Below are 20,799 nucleotides of genomic sequence, written 5' to 3'. Positions count from 1 at the left end.
AAGTCTGTTGAACACTGTCCAGCGTCCTTATGTGGAAGCGATGACCAGTGGTCTTCGATGTATAATATCTCGTGTACAAGTTAGTATCAGTATTTTAAAGAACACCTAGTTATCAAGTTTGAACTCTATAAAGTAATCTAATTGCTGTCTCATCGATAAAATATGATTGCGAAATATTATGTCAATGTTTATCATATACACACTACCGAAAATTAGAGCTGCATAAATTTATGATGTCAAATCGAAGTGGCTTTGTTCAGGTTACACCATACGGTTATATACTAGTTGATTAAAACATGTGCTTATATGAAATACACGCATGTCAGAATATCAACTTTAACATATAGGGAATAAATTAAATAAATTCTTCATAAATATTTTTGTAATTCTAAATCTTCACATTATTTCTATCAAATAAAATGAATTTTCAAGATATATAATCAGCTCATTTTAATATGAACACAAAATAAATATTATCATCTTGTTTATATTAGGTAAGGACTGTTACACAAACAGCACTGAATACGTTGGGAAAGTACACTGCACGGTGTCTGGTATAACGTGTCAACATTGGAACACGGATATACCTCATAAGTCTAACTACCGTCCCACAGATCCGAATGATTTGGCATCTAACTATTGCAGAGATCTATCATCGACTGGTCGTCCATGGTGCTATACAACACACCCAGATGTGATATGGGAATTCTGTCCCGTTCCACGCTGCCCAGAATGAAGAATGATTTTATAAGGCTGAAGAAAAATACTAAAATTGAATTGATATTACAGGTCTAGATTGGAGATGTTATGGATGTCTTTTTTTTGTGTTATATTTGATGGTTTTGTGTTAGGATCAGTTGATTAATTGAAGTCATAGTTTTGTCATATTTTTTAAATAAAGGTAACAGTACACTTTTGACATGTCTTGCGTACAAATTGTAAAAGCAAGTATCTTGAATGAGTTTATATATAATGAGTTGATAATAAAGACTCTTTTGATGGAGATTTCTAACACCAATACAACGTCCTTTTTTTATTTATATAAAAACAAAAAAACAAAATGATTTTTTTTAAAAGAAACGGTTTAAATTTGAGAAGTAAAACATTAGGAAAATCTATGTACATTCTTGTATAAACATAGATAATGGTAAAAGCAAGAAATAGTTTTGCAACTAATGTTAACATGAGAGAGATCACTATCAATTTTTTATATTGTGTACTTATTTAGAAGGGTTTTTAAGTATAAATCTTCATAAAGTTATACGGATTGATGTTAACATCAATAAATCATTTTTGTTTTATCATACTTTATTGAAAGTTTTGACATTTGTTTGTAGGATACAAAATATACCGGTACCTTATCCCGTCTGCGTTAAACATCAATAGTATATAATAATTCAATTTGGTTAGCATTTATTAAAATTCTTAATTCTGAAATATTAACATTTCTTAATTATAATGTATCCACATACAATATAACACATACATATATATAGGTGGTCGAGTGGTCCAGTGCGTCGGGCAAAGTGCAGGCGATTTGGTGCCACGATATCTCAGTAGCATGAGTTCGAATCCCTGGGAGGGAAGAACAATATATATATATATAAATCTAACTCTAACACGGTCGGGTGTAATTTTCCGACTAATATATATAGACCACTCGACCACCTTGGCTCTAACAAAAATAAAGCCTACTTAGAGACTAGGTGGTCGAGTGTTCTAGCGCGTCGGTCACAGTGCAATGCGATTTGGTGCAACGATATCTCAGATCTTAAGAACAAAAAAGTTGAGAAAGCAAATTTACAGATCTAACATTGCTGGGTTGATGTATAGACGAGTTCTATATATATTTATATTTATCAATAATTTTCATTTGTGCCAATGATTCTGTGTATTTTTATTTATTGGATCAAAAGAAGTTTTGAGCTTTTTTCCAATCAAAATAAATGTATAAAAGAGGGACGAAAGATACCAAAGGGACAGTCAAACTCATAAATCTAAAACAAACTGACAACGCCATGGCTAAAAATGAAAATGACAAACAGAAAAACAATAGTACACATGACACAACATAGAAAACTAAAGAATAAACAACACGAACCCCACCAAAAACTAGGGGTGATCTCAGGTGCTCCGGAAGGGTAAGCAGATCCTGCTCCACATGTGGCACCCGTCGTGTTGCTTATGTGATTACAAATCCATTAAATAGTCTAATTCGGTACGTCACATTCATGAAAGGGAAGGGGATTGTAGTTACGACATAAGGAACATATCCGATATCATTTGTGAAACGGTTATTCCATAACGGTCAACCAACTCGTGATGGCGTCCGTAAAATTTACGAAGGGATGATTTCAACTTCACCATTTGGAACTCTTGGTTTAATAGCTTCCTTGTGAGCAGTAACCCTCTCTCAAGAAAATCATGATAGGAAATGCAAGCACGGGAATATCGTATCAATTGGGAAATATATACCCCGTATGCAGGTGCTGCAGGAATGTTGCTACTTAGAAATGGAAAGTTCACAATTGGAAAGCTGAAATCATCTCTTTTGTCGTAAAGTTTTGTTTTCAACCGACCCTCATTGTCAATTTCTAGATGTAAGTCAAGATATGAAGCCGACTTAACTGTATCTGTAGTATCCTTTATCTCCAATTCGATAGGATAGATGCGTTCTACATAGTCACCAAATTTTGAATTATTTAGTGAAAGAACGTCATCTATATAGCGGAAAGTAGAGTTAAAGGATATTGCTAACTTCTTATCTTTCTTCCTAAGAAGTTCCTGCATGAAGCCAGCCTCATAATAATAAAGAAACAAGTCGGCAAGTAGAGGGGCACAGTTTGTTCCCATTGGGATGCCGACAGTCTGTTGAAAAACACGTCCTCCGAACGTTACAAATATGTTGTCAATCAAGAAATCAAGCATCTTGATAATATCAGTTTCAGAGAATTTTTTGTTTGAATCAGAGTGATTCTTTACAAAGTATAATTTATCCCTCCCTAAGACAAGATACTTGTATCTACGTTGGCCATTCTTTTTTATGAAGCAAAGTAATACCAACTCTTTCAATTTGTCTTTTAGTTTGGAATGTGGAATACTTGTGTACAGAGTAGAAAAGTCAAATGTTTAAATACTGCTACAAGATGAAACAGAGTTAGATTGTATGTACTCTAAAAGATCTTTGGAATTTTTAAGTATCCACATCTGATTCACGCCACCTCTAGAATAGAGAAAACAATAACTTTGAAGCCCGTCTTTGATTGCTGATAAAATAGATGTTAATAATTTAGAAAGAGGTTTCGTGGAGCACTTGGAAGACCCAGTAATATACCGTTGTTTGTAAGGACACTTATGTAGTTTAGGTATCCAATATAGTGATGGAAGATCCAGTTCTTCATCTTTGGTTGAAATACCAAAGGAACAAAGAACAGACCTATGATTATCCAGGATTTCCTCTTTGGTAAGTGTCGTGAGGGTATATGTTGAGTTTCCAAGTGAATTGTCTATACCTAATTCGTTTATAAGGGAGTAACCATTTAACTTCAAGGGGGGATTATGGTGGTTTTTTTTCGCAAACGCGAAGAAAAATATTTAGGTTTTCATAATCTAACAGTAGAAGGTATGGGGGGAATTAGCATTTAGAATACTTTTTTTGTCATCTACCTGACCAGCATATTTTTTTTCCATCAAATTTAGGATCAAAATATACTTCACCTGCATTATGGGATATACATTTCCTAACCAATTCGGTATTCAAGAGCATGCTGCAACTACTCAGAACTTGTCAAACATTACCGGTGTCTCAGCAGAAAGTTGACGAAACAGAGGTATTTCAATATATGCCTTTTTGTTATTCTTTGTTAAATATGACGTGGCTCTGTACTTATACATCCTGTCATTGTGTTATTGTTCTATTATAGTTTCTGTAGTGTTGTCTTTCATTTTTGCTAATATGCTTTGCCTATATGCCTTTTTGTGTTTACAGGGATATGACAGTTGTTATCCATTCGTTTGATGTGTTTGTGCTTTTGATTTTGCCATTTGATTAGGGAATTTCCTTTTTGATTTTATGAGTTCAGTATTTTTGTGATTTTACTTTTTTCCAGTTTGAAAGATTATTAACATAACTATTAACATGTCGAAATGTCCTATTGAAATGTTTATTTGTGTATTTCAATGTCCTGAATGTTCTTACATTTCATTTGTACTGTAGTCCTGTCATGTAATGTTGTCATTAAAGCGTTATATTTAACATTGACATAAAAACGCGAGGTTTGGCTAGCCACAAAACCCGGTTCAACCCACCATTTTTCCTTAAAATGTCCTGTACTAAGTCAGGTGTTTCTGTTGTTTCGTTGTTTTCATCTTATAGTTTACCTCAGTTTTAGTTTGTAACAAAGATTTGTTTCTCTCAATCAATTTATGACTTTCAAACAGCGGTATACTACTGTTGCCTTTATTTATAAGCAAGTGTTAACCTACAGCTGTACAATGAAGCATACGGGAATGCAACAACAGTATAAATCTCAATAATTTATTTTTTATATAATAGCTTTTGTTGTATCGTGACTTCGAAAGAAAGTAAGGAAAGCAAGCAAAACCTGACCGTGGTCTGTTGAATCTTTTGACATAGAATCTCTAGGAACAAGAGAGTCATTTCGGGGACCCCAAGCTAAATTGCCAGCTTTGCACCAGCCGATATAAATGAATACCTAGAGTGGGAATTGAACCAACGTAAGCCAACTCCAATGTCCTATACATTTTTGTACATTTAAATGAACAAGAATTCGTTACAAGAACAAACAAAAACACATTAAAGAAATATAAAATATGTGTTATATATTGTACTAAAAATATAAGTTGATTTTCATTTATACAGATGTATAGCCCATAGGCTATATTTTACAGCTATAGGTTTTAAAATAAGTTGTATTACACTGCTAGTATCTAGACTAGGAAACATGCTGTTTAGATCTGTAGTTTTTTTCGGCTATGAAATTCGTGTTTACCCCTTAATCTATCTTGTAGCCTTACAGTCCTATATATTCGGCTTATGCATGTTTGTTATGACTGATATTCCCGTTATTTCAGAGGCACGTGCTTCTTCTAGAAAGTAGGTTGAGCTTTATGTGTATGTCACAAAAAGGATAATTTAACTGATTCTTAAATAAAATATTTTAAAAGTAAACAAACAATAACTATAGGAACAACGAAATTTTAAACTGCAAAAGATGGCGCTAAAGGTTAAAACAGATATTCAATATTTTTGAATAATTTTTCGTTGTATCGTAAATTATACCAAATCTTTTGTTGAAATCCCTCGGCAACCTCACACGACTTCGTCCTGTGAGGGTTTCAACAATAGCTATGGTATAATTTAAGAAACGTCGCACAACTATCCAAAAGAAATGAAATATCTATAAATAAATGTTAAAATGACCGTGCAATATCTGACCTCCTTTCTTTTGTCTACCTTTATTTCAAGTTGTTTCTAAATGCATTAAAATTGCTGAAAAAAAGGTATTTTTGTGCCAATATTGGAAAATAGACATAAAAATAATAGAAGAAAATATGAGATCACAGTTATAACAAGACTAATTCGATTATTGATGAAAATGATTTTTTTATACATGTATTGTGATGAAGAGTAACATATCCAACTCAAGTTCAAATTGTTAATACAGAAATATTGTGTCCAATGGGAGATCAGTCTATCTAATATCAATTATTGTAAAAATTGTCTCAATGATATCATGTCAAGCAAATATATGAAATCAATGTCGAAGCCTTTGATCTGTGCTAATTCAATCAAAGTCAGCTGGTTTAATTGGTTAAAGTAAGTTTTTATTTAATTTCAATACAAAAGGATCAAACACAAATAAATAATATATATTTCAATTTTGTGAAAATGAGAATTAGTTTTGTATACCGATATATAGTTTTTACTAACAACAGCGTCAAGTGTTTGCGTTTCAGTAAATTCAATTGATTCGTTCGGTCATCAGAGGTTTACAAAAGCTACAAAAGTTCGTTAAAATAAATCATGTCTCTTATTTGAACTATTGCGTTAAAGTATATTCATAGTACGATTATTTACTTTACAAGACATTTAAATCGGAGGACTAAAATAATCACTAAAAATTATTTAATGATACACTAACTATAAAGTAGTACATTCACAGTATGAGAATACTTCCCTAAATTCATGTTTAATGATAATGATTCAGTAAGTTATCCCTTATTTACAATATTTGAACTAAAGTTGTAGGTAATATCGCAATTTTGCTCCTAATTTACGACTTATTACAAATGTTGGGGATTTTATAATATCAATGGTAATCATATTTGTTTTTACTTTAGCGAAATCAAGGTCACATGTTCGAGGTTGCCCTTTTTGCTGGCCGGAAGAAGACAACTTAACGGCGTTAACTCCATCAATTCACATTTTCCATTTTTATCTTATGACAATGACTTATATCTTTTTTCGAAGACTTGTTTAGCACTGACAGACCCATCTCGAAAGATGATTTCACCAACATCTTCTAAATGTTTATTAAAGACTTCTCTTGAACTCATTTTGAAATTATACAAAGCGACCGAAAAAATAATTCTCAGTGTGCAATTTTTTATTCTAAATGAGTAAAAATAATGGGCTTTTTTTATATCAGTGTTTTGGTTTTTTTTAAATCTCAATTCGCAATTTGTTCTTTGTTTCAAGTTGATAAGTTTAAAGTTGAAGAATTGTGTACAGTACGAAAAATACATACTTTTCTTCATTGCACCATGTCAAAAAGTAATAAAAGAGGGGCGAACGATACCAGAGGGACAGTCAAACTCATAGATCAAAAATAAACTGACAACGCCATGGCTAAAAAATAAAAAGACCAACAGACAAATAATAGTACACAACACACAACATAGAAAACTAAAGACTAAGCAACACGAACCCCTTCCAAAAACTACGGGTGATCTCAGGTGCTCCGAAAGGGTAAGCAGATCCTACTCAACATGTGGCACCCGTCGTGTTGTAATGAAATATTCTATGATGTTTTCTGTGTGATTTTTAGGTAAAAATGAATATATAATAAACTTTATTTTAATGGTACAGTAAAATTGAATCTGTTAATTTCCAAAATTGTCGTTTAAACCTGTAACGTCGACGAATCACGTCGACGGATTAATGATCGGGATAGAACAAAAAAATCTACGTCATCCAATTTGACAGTTTAATTGTTGGACATTGGTTTAAGTTAATGGACACTGGCCTAGTTCTTAATAACATTGGGTTCAATTTTATTCGCTTTTAACATTATGGCGTATTCTGTAAATTGATTAAATTCAACTAAATTAACCTATCATAAAGACAGACCTACAGGACTTAATTAAAATATTTATTGATATACTTTTTAGTTGTTTGTAAAGTGGGTTTGTAGCATAATTTAGAATCAACGTTGTTTCTGAACAATATTGATAAATCAACATAAAATGAATAAAGTTGAGACGATAAAGATAGTTTTTGTTTGTATCAGGGTGTTATTTGCCGATTCTGTGAGAGATGACTATTATACAGAATGGAAGGGTTATAAGTTTCACAGTAATACAAGGCCAATTAGAAAGGTTACTTCCTTTTCGGCAGTGCGTTGTTCGATGAAATGCCTTGTAACACCTGCATGTGTTGCAGCGAAATTTGACGCAACAAAGGCGGATTGTGAATTACACCAAATATTGAATGTGCATACACCAATTATGGTGGTGACTGAAAACAGCAGTGTAGTCATTGTAAAGAGTGGTAAGTGATAAAAAGCTTTTAATCACCAAGGATGTTACTTTATCAAAACTATCTACCCATTACACCAACTAATTTTTACAATCGTAAAAAAAGGAAGCTATTTTAAGGATGACGCGCTGCCCATTTATCTCTTAACAAAAACCGACAATTTTTTCTACATAGCACCATAACGATCCGTATATGCCGGTTGTTTTCTTAGATACAAATGTATCAACTACCTACATGAACTATTGAGCATCATTTAATGTACTCTTTTGCATATAGTAAACACAAAACTGATGTCTTATTGGTTTTCAGTTGGAATTTTCGAAAGTTCAAAAACATTCAAAAACATTATAATTAAATACTCCGTAAAAGGGCAGACTAAAAACTTATGATGTTGACGACTAATAACCTTAGATAATACACACACAAAATAGAGGTTTTTGGAAGTTTTGCATTCTTAAGATCCACTTGTAAAGTCTGTCGTCAAGTACTTTTAGTAAAAAATTGTTATTCGAACACACCTACCCTATTGTTATGACTCATTGTCAGATACTCCAATTGACCTATATATTTAGGTGTTTCCACTTTTCTGTGGAAACACCTATTGTTTTTCTTCTGATTATTTTTTTTTTATTCCGCCTAATTTTGTTCTTGCGATATATATTTGTTTCACAATCTGTCGCTTAGATATTTGGTATATGATATTGAACAGTTTATGCGATTTTAAAATTTACCCTGCGTTTCCGAATACTTTTCTTTGTAAGAGTTATCTCTCCAAACACTGTTTTCCTTATGTCCACGACCCCTGAGCAACCGTAAAAGATTACGACAAATTCATTTTATAAAATTGCTCGTTATATCCTTCGCATGATTTGTCTTATTTTGACCGAATCAATATGAACGTTCCATATGAGAGTTATTTCCCCTTATACATTTGATATAAGTGATATGCATTTCTATCTTGTGAACCATAAGTGATAGAAACCTAGGATCTTTTGAATTTAGGTCCTTGGTTAAAAAAAATTAAAATTAGGTCAGGGTCAAAAGTCAAGGTCATATTCTAATTTTTAAATTTGGCTTATTTTCACTTTTCCCCAAAAACCGTATAAGATATCAACAAATTATTTTTACTTAATTGATAGTTGCGACATGTCGTAACACGTACATTTTGATTGCAATGGTACGTTGAATGAAAAGGGAGTTTTCTCCCCTCTTGTATCTAAAAATACGTGTATGGTGATATAACTCATTAACCAAATATAATTAGGACCTAAGGGGTTTTGATATGAGTTCCTTGGTGTATGAACTTGAAATTGATCTCAAGGTCATAGCTTAATTTGACGTTCTCGATTTTGACCTTTGCTTTTACCTCATATGTATACATGATAGAGCCATGAGACTTTTGGCAAAAAGGTATCAAACCATTTAACCTTGAAAAAATCAACCGAAAGTGACCGTGTGTAAACCGGAAGTAGCCGGTCTAGCTATGAAAATACGGATTGTCAAACAGAAAACAGCCCATAAAACATGTAAAAAATAATCTTGATGCTCTTATAAACCATCTTTGAAGGCTAAATTAGCACTAATCTATCTAAAAATGAATTTTATTACACAATATCTTTCCTATTTGAAAAATCCACAGGGGCCAAAATGCGAAACTAAACTCCTAACTGCGTATTGCTACCTTAATAGTAAAAAAAATTTCAAATTCTCCCTTTTAACTTATTGTTCTGCTTGCTAATACGAGTAAAATGGCCTTTTATTTTTGAAAATTGGTTGAGTAATGAATATTTTATGAAGGTTAGCAGATGTAACCAAAGATAATAAACAAAATGACAATAATACATAAATAACAACAGACTACTAGCAGTTAACTGACATGCCAGCTCCAGACTTCAATTTAATTGACTGAAAGATTATGATTTCATCATATGAACATCAGGCACAATCCTTCCCGTTAGGGATTAAGTATAATACCATCATAACACATATGAGAAGAACATAACCCGTATCATGACAACAACTGATTTTTGAATAAATGTGTTTAGTTCCGATGCAAAGACCCTATAAGTGAATCAATATTAACGCCAAAATATGCAATCTTTAATGACCTGACAACAGTATCGTAACTATATCCCTTCTTAATAAGTCTATTCAAAGGTTTTGTTAGTTTTTGAGGTGAATACTGACACCTTTGGGCTTGATAAAGAATATTTCCATAAAAAATTGGATGTGAAATACCTAAACGTATAAGAAGTCTGCATGTTAAGCTATATTTACGAATGATGTCCTTATACCAATGATAAAATTTAGTAAATGTTTTGACTAGTTTGTGATATCCCTGGTGTAATAATTTTTCAGTAATACATAAATTTCTCTCGTTAAAATTTAAAACATTGTTACATACACGAGCGAAACGCCCACTATTTGTCTTTTTCTAAGAACAAATATGTGGCCGGTGTTGCAGATGCAAATAAATGCTTTAAAAAAGATCCATCTATCAGCTTTGTGTGGGTTTTTTCGGTGGAATTTATGTTTACTGCTAAAAAAAAGACCCACTTGCATTTGCACCTACCACAGTCGACTGTTTTATTTTTCTTTTATCTTAAAGTTCACAAATATAATTGAAGCTCCATACTATAATTTAAGTCAAAACAACTGCATACAATTCTGAATTATGCCCGTTTGTTAGACTTTTAAAGCCAATAAAAACAGATGTAAACAATTCAAATATACCAAATTTTTTTTTACCTTCTCTAACAAAGTGTTCAATTTCTTTTGTCTAATTGTGACTGGGTATTTGCCTGAATATGTTGCGTTTTGTAGTCAATTTTAAATACCGAGGATCTGAATAAGAAGTAGATGTACCATGCCTTAGCTAGGTCAGTAATGCCGTCCAATAGCTATTCCTTCACGCCAATAATAAAAGTAAGGTTTATACTTTAGGTAGTACATACTAGTTTATGTTTTTCAGTTATGATACTATATAATATTATTATAATACTACAAGCTACGGGTAATGTCAACATTTTTCAGTTGAACTCAAAATAGTAAAATTTAGAACCAATTGCTTTAAATATATTCCATAACAAACTCTGATTAAATTTACTTGACATTATCTGAAGAAGAAATACACTTCATAATTTTTTATATACACTTTTGACATTGTAGTACTGTTCTCTTTATAACAGATCTTTCCTTTTGTGAATTATATTTGTCTTGCAATTTAGGGGGGGGTAAGACATCATCAATGTATTTGGATTGGGAAAAAAATATTCATAATATTTTAAAACATGATAGTTAACAGTTTTCCATGCTTAAACTTATAACGTCTTGATTTTTTTTCTTTTCCAAAAGTTATTCCAGAGTATGTATACTAATTGAAAAAAAAAGATGTTTCAATCTTATTAGATATAGGAAGATGTGGGGTGAGTGCCAATGAGACAACTCTCCATCCAAATAACAATTTTAAAAAAAGTAAACCATTATAGATTGCATCTTATTACACATAAGATGCAATCTACTTACATAAGATGCAATCTTATATCAAACATTTTCTTTATGTTTTAAAGTGTTAGAAGCTCCCTATAGGTGTTGTGATTAATTTGATTATTTGTCTCAGAATAATAAAAATCGAGTAAAATCTTTTAAATTCAAGATTTTGTATTTCTTCTAATAGATTGGTAGAATAATGTGAACTATGATAATTAATCCTATTTTTTTTCAGATTTACATACTGAAGACTTTAGTGGTAGCTGGATGAAGTATGGAGGTATATTACAATCGAAAGAAATTTAATAAGGCGTATGGTGGTAAATTCCTTTTGAGATGCGAAAGAGATCTTTTTCGTCATTTATGTTTTCTTTGTTGTGAATGATTCATCAATAAACATGTAAATTGGGAACTGTTGAGGAATAGGGAAGTCTTGCATACTTAAACGGGAACTAAACAATGATAAAATTCGCTTTCTTATTTCCTTTTTTTTTTTTTTTTGCTTAGATCGTCAAAAAGACATTTATGTTCTTTTTTTTATCCACACCTGATATAAATTGATAGCTGATTTGAACAACATAATATGTATCAAAAATCTCATGAGCCATCAAACACACTGAAAAGATATCGGGTCGGCAGTGATTGGCAATATGCTGCACAAGAAGAAGCAGATTATATATGAATAAAGAATATGTGCAACGATAATATAAAATGATTTCAAATGATATGTTCCACATGGTTTATTAAAATTTTATGCTCTATAGTAAGGTTCCATTAGATCTGCAAATCAGTACTCACTATAGAAAATATATCCAAATTTTCATTTTTTTTTAAATGTTTTTATCTTTATTCTCAAAAGCTTGTTTTTTAATCATAAAGCACCAGATTGTTATATTGGAAGTAGCCATAACTACACAGGAAACTACAGCAAAACCGTTTCCAACAGAGATTGTCAAGGATGGAACAAAAATTACCCACATACCGTCAGCGTTAAGCCATTGAATAAAGATGACCACTCCACAAATTACTGTCGTGCCTCGTCGTTCAAGGGCCTATTGTGGTGTTACACAACGGACACAGACATAGTTTTTCGATATGAATATTGTCCTATTATTCCATGTGAGTAGTTAGAATATACAGGTTTTAAAAGGGAAGCGCAAGATACAAAATAGATACTCAAGCTCATAAGTCGAAAACAAACTGGAAGTTTAGATACGATCCGGATAAACTTTAAACAAACTTAATCTAAAAAGTTACCAATTCAACACTGTAATTATATCTTTGGTTTTTTTTTTTTTTTTTGTATTGGTAAATATTGATTTTGTTTTCAGTAAACTAAAACCATACTTAATATAAATGTTACTCACATATGGAATTTACGGCAATGCAATCTGCCGATACCAAGATTTTGGCATTGCATATGGTCATATTTTTCTCTGACTGTTTATGACGTCTTCACACTGTATTTTATTGGAAGATGGATGTGTAATGATAGATAATTTAGCTATAGATTCATGATTTTTTTATCAGCTGTTATTGGCTTTGAACTAGCTGTCAGTAACTTCGAGTACTCTCAGATCATTAGTTCGTCTTTTTTTATCTTTAGGGATGTATAAATACCCTGCCACGTCTGATCTGTGTTTTGTTATATTAATATGTTTATCTTATCTGCTTTGAATCGATCTGATGTCTTAAGCCCTTTTCAACTGATTTTGATAGTTTGTTCTAATGTTGTCCTGTAACACCATTGTCTACGGTTAGTGAAGGGTTAAAAGCGCACAAACATGTTTAACCCTAAACATTCTTTAAATGCCTGTCCCAGTTCAGGAGCCTGTAGTTAAATGGTTGTCGTCATTGTTCCATGTCTGTAATATTTGTTTTTCGTAAATTGTTTTGTTATAAATTAGGCCGTTAGTTTTCTCAATTGAATTGTTTCCAATTGTTCATGTCGAAGCCTTTTATAGCCGACTATACGGTATGGTTTTGTTTTCTTATTTTTGAAAGCAGTACGTTGATCTATATATAACATATCTTCTTAATTTTATTTTAACAATGTCATAGTTTTAAATACCGGTATGCTAAATATAGATTCTACCACTGCATCGAGTGTAATACGATATTTATCCACTCGAGACAGTTAAATTTTCAAATTTAAAACGTGAGGCTTGCCCGAATTATATTCAGTGGTAGAATCTATATTTATCATACCGGTATTTAAAACTATATTAAAATCTGCAAAAAGATGTGTTCTTTCTATGTGACGTCATCAGGCATGGTCGACTTTTCTCATGCCGTCACAATAGCAATTTCAGAGGAAAGCAAGAAAATTCGACGTCATAATCGGATGTTAAACAATGAAGTACTGAGATCAAACGAACCACACGTTGATTACATTTTTTTTATACAATGGGTGCAGAAAGGGATAAATATACGAAGAATTAGAGAAATGATTATAAATGACTTTGATTTTTTTTATTAATGCAGTTGACTATAAAACCGTTTTTTTTTTTATCGTTTTGTCTTAATCAAAACTATGATACTGTATGATTGCCAATAGGTGAGTCAGGAGCCTGATCAGTGGTTGTCGTATTTTGGTGTGGTTGATAAATGTTTCTCGATCGTTTCTCGTTTTTTATATAGTTGACATCTTTGGTTTTCCTGTTTGAATTGTTTTACACTAGTTAATTTGAAGCCCTTTTAAAGGGCTTCAAAATAACTAGTATGAAGATTATAGCTTGTTGTTTAGTGAGAGCCAGGGCTCCGTGTTGAAGGCCTTACTTTTACCTATAATTGTTTACTTTTTACACATTTTAACCTGGATGAAGTTTGTCTTATTGGCACTAATACAATATCTTCTTTTTTTTTGTTTGATATACTACAAAATTGAAAAGATTGTTTTACTGTAGACAGATAGGCGGTAAGAACTTTAGAAAGATGCTAAATCATTTATCTTGAATATCCGGCTTTATTTTTTTCTTTATGAGGATTTTTGTAAAGGTTTTTCAGGTTTAAGAGTGGATATATTCATCGTCTTTATTAATGTGTATACCAAAAGAGAAAAGGATAGATTTGTGATTTTCTTAAATCCTCTTTTTGTAAAAGATGTCGGGTAAATGTTGAATTCATTTCTGCACATTTTTTTTTTAAGAATCTTGTTTATAAGGATGACATCAAAACTTTCGTTAGCGGATTATACTTGAAAGAAATTACGTTTTACATTATCTTTTTAAGTAGTTGTCACAAGTTTAAATAGCATATAATCAGCAACGTCCATATCTATGGCAACCAATCTGCAGGTTTTCACTTACAAAAGTACTTTGGGCGAGACTTTGGGCCTCTGAAATAAATAGTTAATTTGAACATTGGTAATGGTATGAAAACAATTTGTTTCATGCATAGTGAATTCCAGGTATAGTTTCGATGACCGTGACTCCTATAGTTTGAGTTTTATTGAAATTTTCCGATTAAAATAATCATCCCAATTATTTGTACACTTTAATTTAAATTGTAAATGTTTTGCTCCTCGGGGCGTCTTGAATACAAATTGTTGTTGTTGTTGCTGTTGTTATAGCGTCGAACAGATGTGTTGCATATACAATTCAGAAATGTTCTCTTTGTAAGCGATATTGTATAAAATTATGGGACCATTTGTTGAATGATATCTATTCTTTGCTACTGATTTGTATCACTGAACTCCGAGGAAAATTCAAAACGGAAAGTCCCTAATCAAAAGACAAAATCAAAAGCTCAAACACATCAAGTTAAACCTCTCACTTGTATGACAGTCACACAGTCTTTATGATTACGTTACGAAATGAAACAATGCTGCATGTTGTCGTTGATACCTAATATATTTTTTTTTAAATGTACGGTTAAGGGCCGAATATAAGTAAACTATAAGGACAAAGGGTAACTTAAGTCAGAACAAAGGTCTTATAAGGTCATAATTAAAACCGTTAAATGTTTCTCTCTCACCAATAATGACAATGTTGACACAGAAACGTTCGATACTTGTAAAGAATCAAAACTACTGCTGGATGTGTACAAAGTTTAGAAATAAGTGTATAGCAAAATAAAATTAATTCTGGGACTAAATTAACTTTTCGACGTTATGTGTTTTTTTTACTATTCAGTTTATATCAATATCTAAATTTCTGTTACATATTTTTTAGATTCATTTGCAATCATGTATAATTTGAAGACGGACACTGAAACTATTAATGATAAATAAGTTCATTTCAATAGGTTTTGCATGTGGTGTTCTAAAGTCGCCACCATCTGAACTTCCAAATACAACTTGGGCCGTTTCATTTACCCATGTTGTAGTGGTAACATTTCAGTGTTTGTTCGTTACACTTGGAAAGTCTGTTGAACACTGTCCAGTGTCCTCATGTGGAAGCGATGACCAGTGGTCAACGATGTATAATATCTCGTGTACAAGTGAGTATCAGTGTTGAAAGCACAACAAGTTGTCATGTTAGCATTAATTAAGTTATATAAACATGTTATCATGAATATTATTGTAGAAGTTTGTTTTAATAACACATCGATGATATATGATAGCGGAATGTTATGTCAATTTCCATCATATACACAATACCGAGAAATAGAACTGCATAAGATTTATGATGTCAAATCGCAGTGGCTTTAATTAGGTAACACCATACTTTTATATATCATAGTAATTGATTAAAACATATGTCTATATGAAATACAAATACGCCGGATTATCAACTTTGAAATATAGGGAATAAAAGAAATATATTCAACAAAAATAGTCTTTGAATTTTAAATCTTCAACTCATTTTTCATGTTTCTTTCAAATAAAAAGAATTTTCAGGATATATTATCAGCTCATTTTAATATGAACACAGAATAAATATAATCACTTTGTTTATATCAGGCGAAGACTGTTACACGAAAAGCGATGAATACAAAGGAAAAGTACACTGCACTGTGTCTGGTATAACGTGTCAATTTTGGAACAAGAATACACCTCACAGGTCTTACTACCGTCCCACGGTTCCAGAAGATTTGGCTTCTAACTATTGCAGAGATCCATCATCGGATGGTCGTCCGTGGTGCTATACAACAAACCCAGATTTTAGATGGGAATTCTGCCCGGTTCCACGTTGCCCATAGTGAGGAATGATTATATAAACCTAAAGAAAAATACCGAATTTGAATTAATACTTTATCTTTACTTTGTGTTTGAAAGAGATGATTAATTTTGTTGTTATTTTTGTTGGTTTTGAGTGTTAAGGCTTGACAAAGTAGGGCGTCCTCTTGGTTGTGCGGGATGAACAAGTTTGCAGCCACGTCCCGTCAGAATATGGACTTATATTATCATAATATGGCTGGCAAAACTGTAATTTATATTTAATATTGTAGGTCATTTTAACTGTTAATTAGTTTTTGTTTAATAATGAATAGAATTAAAAAGTTTTTAGGTCATTCTAACTGTAAAAGTAAAATCACTCAGAGGAAAATTCAAAATCAGCTGTTTATTAAGGAATGATGATAAGTTTGAAATAAAATTTACTATTTAAATAGCTATCAATGTATTAATTTAAGTTGCAGTATAAAAGCAATATTAGGTCAATGTCAGAAAAATATCATTTTTTTGTATTCGGCACAAAACTGGGGAAGGGCTCGGTAAAATCTCGTCCTTTTCGAGTTTCTCAGCCTCATATATTTTTTCTGACATATACCTAATATTGTATATGTATAATCTTAATCACTAAAAAAACAAAACAAATATGTAACAAAGAAGCACAAAAAGTCTTATAGACAAAGCACATTAGCAAAAATGAAAAACATGCAAGAATACAAAAATATACAATAGCACAATAACATAATGACGAGATGTATGAGTACAGAGCCACGCCATATGTATCAAAGAAACACAAAATGGCATATAGACAAAGCACGTTAGCTAAAATGAAAGACAAAAATACAAAAATTATTAGAACAATAACACAATAAGAGATAAATAAGTAAAGAATCACGTCTAATGAATATCACCAAATACAGATTAAACAGTAAAAGTAATATTCATAAAGACAAATATAGGAATAATATAACACGTTATTAAAACGACAAACAACGTCAGTGCCCTGAAAGTATGTATTTGTTCAATAATCAACAGAATTAAAAAGGAAAACCTTTGACAGTTAAAGGATATCATCCGAACGTCTGGTGACTATGATAAACAAAACAGTTTATTGAAAGAATAAACTCCTTTTTTTTTTATTATAATCTAATATTTAGGGAAGGGTCTGAATATAGCTAATGAAAATAAACATTTTAAGTTCCATTCTCAATTTTAATTATATAACTGGTGAGGTACCAGTTATATAGTACAATATCTGTCAGAAAAAATGTCTTCTTTCAAAACGTCTTGAAATTATTATTTATTTTCAAGTTATATTCTTGGGTAATATAGCAGGTTAAGCCTAAATATATTTTCTTACATTCTAATATACAAATATTGGTTATAACAATAGTGTTATTTATTCAAAAACATTGCACGGACCGAGTTATCCTACAATCCTTATATCGATATTAGTTATCTCTTGATTAAAGAGATAAATTACTATACTGAGTCACGTCAGCTAAAAGAGGGGCGAAAGATACCAGATGGACATTCAAACTTATAGATCAAATATAAACTGACAAGGCCATGGCTAAAAAAGAAAAAGACAAACAGAAAAACAATAGTACACAAAACACAACATAGAAAACTAAAGACTTAGCAACACGAACCGAACCAAAAACGCAGGTGCTCCAGAAGGGTATCAGATCAAGTATTATTTAATTATTTTATTCTTAAATAAAAAAAATTATTCGAAATAATTCAAATATCTCCAAATGAATAAAAAGTAGAATAACAAATATAGTGAACTCCAAATAAAGTTCAAAGCAGAAAGTCCCTTTACTATCAAATGCCAAAATCAAAAGCTCAAACGCATCAAATAAATTGAAAACAACTGTCATATTCTTGACATGGTACATGCATTTCCTTATGCAGAAAATTAAACTGGTTTAATAGTTAGCCTCTCACGTGTATGCCAGTTGCATAGAATTTTATTGTACATGTATTGACAACAATGTGCGAGTAAAACAGACATACTAAGTAAATATGTCTAACGATAGGGTACATCACTCAACATTGCATTGTAGTCTTATTCACTATAAAATAAAACAACTATGTCAACAAAGAAAAACCAAATGGCATAAAGTCAAAGCACATTAGCATTAGAAAGACAAGAATACACAAAATGACCATCGTACAATATTACACAATAGCGAGAGGTAAAAATACTTAGCAACACCAAAAGGATATTACAAAAAAAAAATGACCAAACAGTAAAATTTAGAAATAAACAAAGAAAAATAATAAGATGGTTACAACGTCAGTACAAAGAATTTATACTTCAAGACCATCGTGTATCATTTGTGAAGTTGATACGAAATATTTATCAACAAGGTCGTGATATCTTCCGAGGAACATTCTTTTTAGAAAAAAAGACGAGATGTCTCTGAAATAACCCTAGTTTATCAACCTTTTGATCAACCACTGGTGATGTTTTATAAAGTCTGAGTAGCAGCTGCAATCTCTAGAATGCCGAATGAGTTGGGACATGTATATTTCATATGCAGGTGAAGATGGTAATTGCTGTTAAGGTGGAGGAAAATTTACAACTTGTCTCGTTTGTCATAGATTCTGGTACTAAGATGACCGCTTATGCCAAATTCGAGGTATAAGCCTAAAAAGTAGGCGGAGTATGTTGTTTTTCTAATTGTTAGTCACAGTACCAGTATAGTACACAAATATTGTGGGCTTCCCCATTTATCCGCCGATGAAAAAGCAAAATAACAAAAATACTGAACTTCATGGAAAATTCAAAACGGAAAGTCCCTTTTTAAATGACAAAATCAAAAGCTTGAATACATCAAGCATAATGAAAACAACTTTCATATTCCTGACATGGTACATGCAATTCCATGTGTAGAAACTGTTGGATTAAACCTTGTTTTATAGCTAGCTAAACCTCTCAATTGAATGACAGTCGTATGCAATTCCAAAAAAAATGACAACAATGTGTGCGCAAAACTAACAGTTAAACACATTTATTTTCTACATTGTAACTGTAGAGACTACTGTAACAGTAATAGTAGTCTCAGGTTACTGTAAAAGAGGGGCGAAAGATACCAAAGGGACAGTCAAACTCATAGATCGAAAATAAACTGACAACGCCATGGCTAAAAATAAAAAGACAAACAGACAAATAATAATACAAAAGACACAACATAGAAAACTAAAGACTAAGCAACACGAACCCACCAAAAAACTGGGGGTGATATCAGGTGCTCCAGAAGGGTAGGCAGATCCTGCTCCACATGTGGCATCCGTCGTGTTGCTCATGTTATTACAAACCCAGTAAATAGTCTAATTCGGTAGGTCACATCCGTGTTGAAAAGGGAAGTGGATTGTAGTTACGACATAAGGAACATATCAGATATCATCTGTGAAACGGTTATTCCATAACGGCCAACCAACAAGTGATGACGTCCGTAAAATTTACGAAGGGATGATTTCAACTTCACCATTTGGATGAACACGTCGACCTCACGATTAATAAACACTTTTCCTCGTTCCTAGTCGAACAGTTGCCTATATAACGGAGATACAATGGATAAGCGTTGGTTCGTCAAAAGATCTCATTTCTCTTATTTATTTTCTATTGATTTAACGTCTTTTTATCATTACAATTATTCACTTACCTATAGACACTAATATTGGTGACCTACGAATGCCATTTAATGACATTTTTCATAAATAAAAATATGTTAGCAGTATGAGAATACTTTCCTAAACTCATGTTTTCCTTGTTGTGTTTTGTGTACTATTGTTTGTCTATTGGTTTGGTTTTTTTTTTTTATCTTTTTAAGCCATGGCGTTGTCTTTTTATTTTCGACATATGAGTTCGAATGTCCCTCTGATATCTTTCGCCTCCTTTTGAACGATTATGATTCAGAAAGTTATACGTATGTCATAAAATAAGATGTTAAGAAATTATTCGAACAAATTATCAGGTTAAATTGTTTTTTCTGAATTTTTGTAAATGGAAACGACTTAAGCCATAACTTAAATTACACAGTAGCAATTAACGAAAAAGCATTTGTAAAGTTTGTTTTCTAATAACCCTTCAGTAAGACATACCGTAAGAGGCAAATAATCTATATAAAAAAAAGTAAATAGTTAGCAAAGGTACAGGCTTATATGTGATCCGTGTAAACTCAATGAACCATTACACAAACATATTAGTAAAGGTTTTCTTACCAATGTTGTAATTAGATCTTTGAATATAGTTTACATTGGCACTAATATCGATTTTGTCATCAGCAAATTAAAACATAACTAAATTTGTATTCTTTTCAAACGGGATATATAAAGACACACCCACGTTCATTTTTATCTATTAAGAGGTTATTCTACTACCTGTCGATACATTAATTTTTGGCAT

The 20,799-nt window shown here is 31.8% G+C and overlaps 1 protein-coding gene across 1 annotated transcript in view; it reads left to right on the top strand.

The window, feature by feature from the left end:
* LOC139511793 (apolipoprotein(a)-like) overlaps window positions 1-16,411 on the top strand; it is a 74,514-nt gene extending 58,103 nt beyond the window's left edge. The window contains exons 9-11 of the mRNA XM_071298904.1: window positions 11,505-11,549; window positions 15,515-15,709; window positions 16,173-16,411. Of these exons, the coding sequence (XP_071155005.1) occupies window positions 11,505-11,549; window positions 15,515-15,709; window positions 16,173-16,411 (479 nt within the window). The remainder of the gene's footprint in view (window positions 1-11,504; window positions 11,550-15,514; window positions 15,710-16,172) is intronic.
* The last annotated feature ends 4,388 nt before the right edge of the window (window positions 16,412-20,799 follow it).

This window comes from Mytilus edulis, chromosome 1 (assembly GCF_963676685.1).
Source record: "Mytilus edulis chromosome 1, xbMytEdul2.2, whole genome shotgun sequence".
NCBI lineage: Eukaryota > Metazoa > Mollusca > Bivalvia > Mytilida > Mytilidae > Mytilus > Mytilus edulis.
The sequence above is the reverse complement of the archived record's forward strand: the minus strand, read 5'-3'. Positions and strand labels throughout refer to the sequence as shown.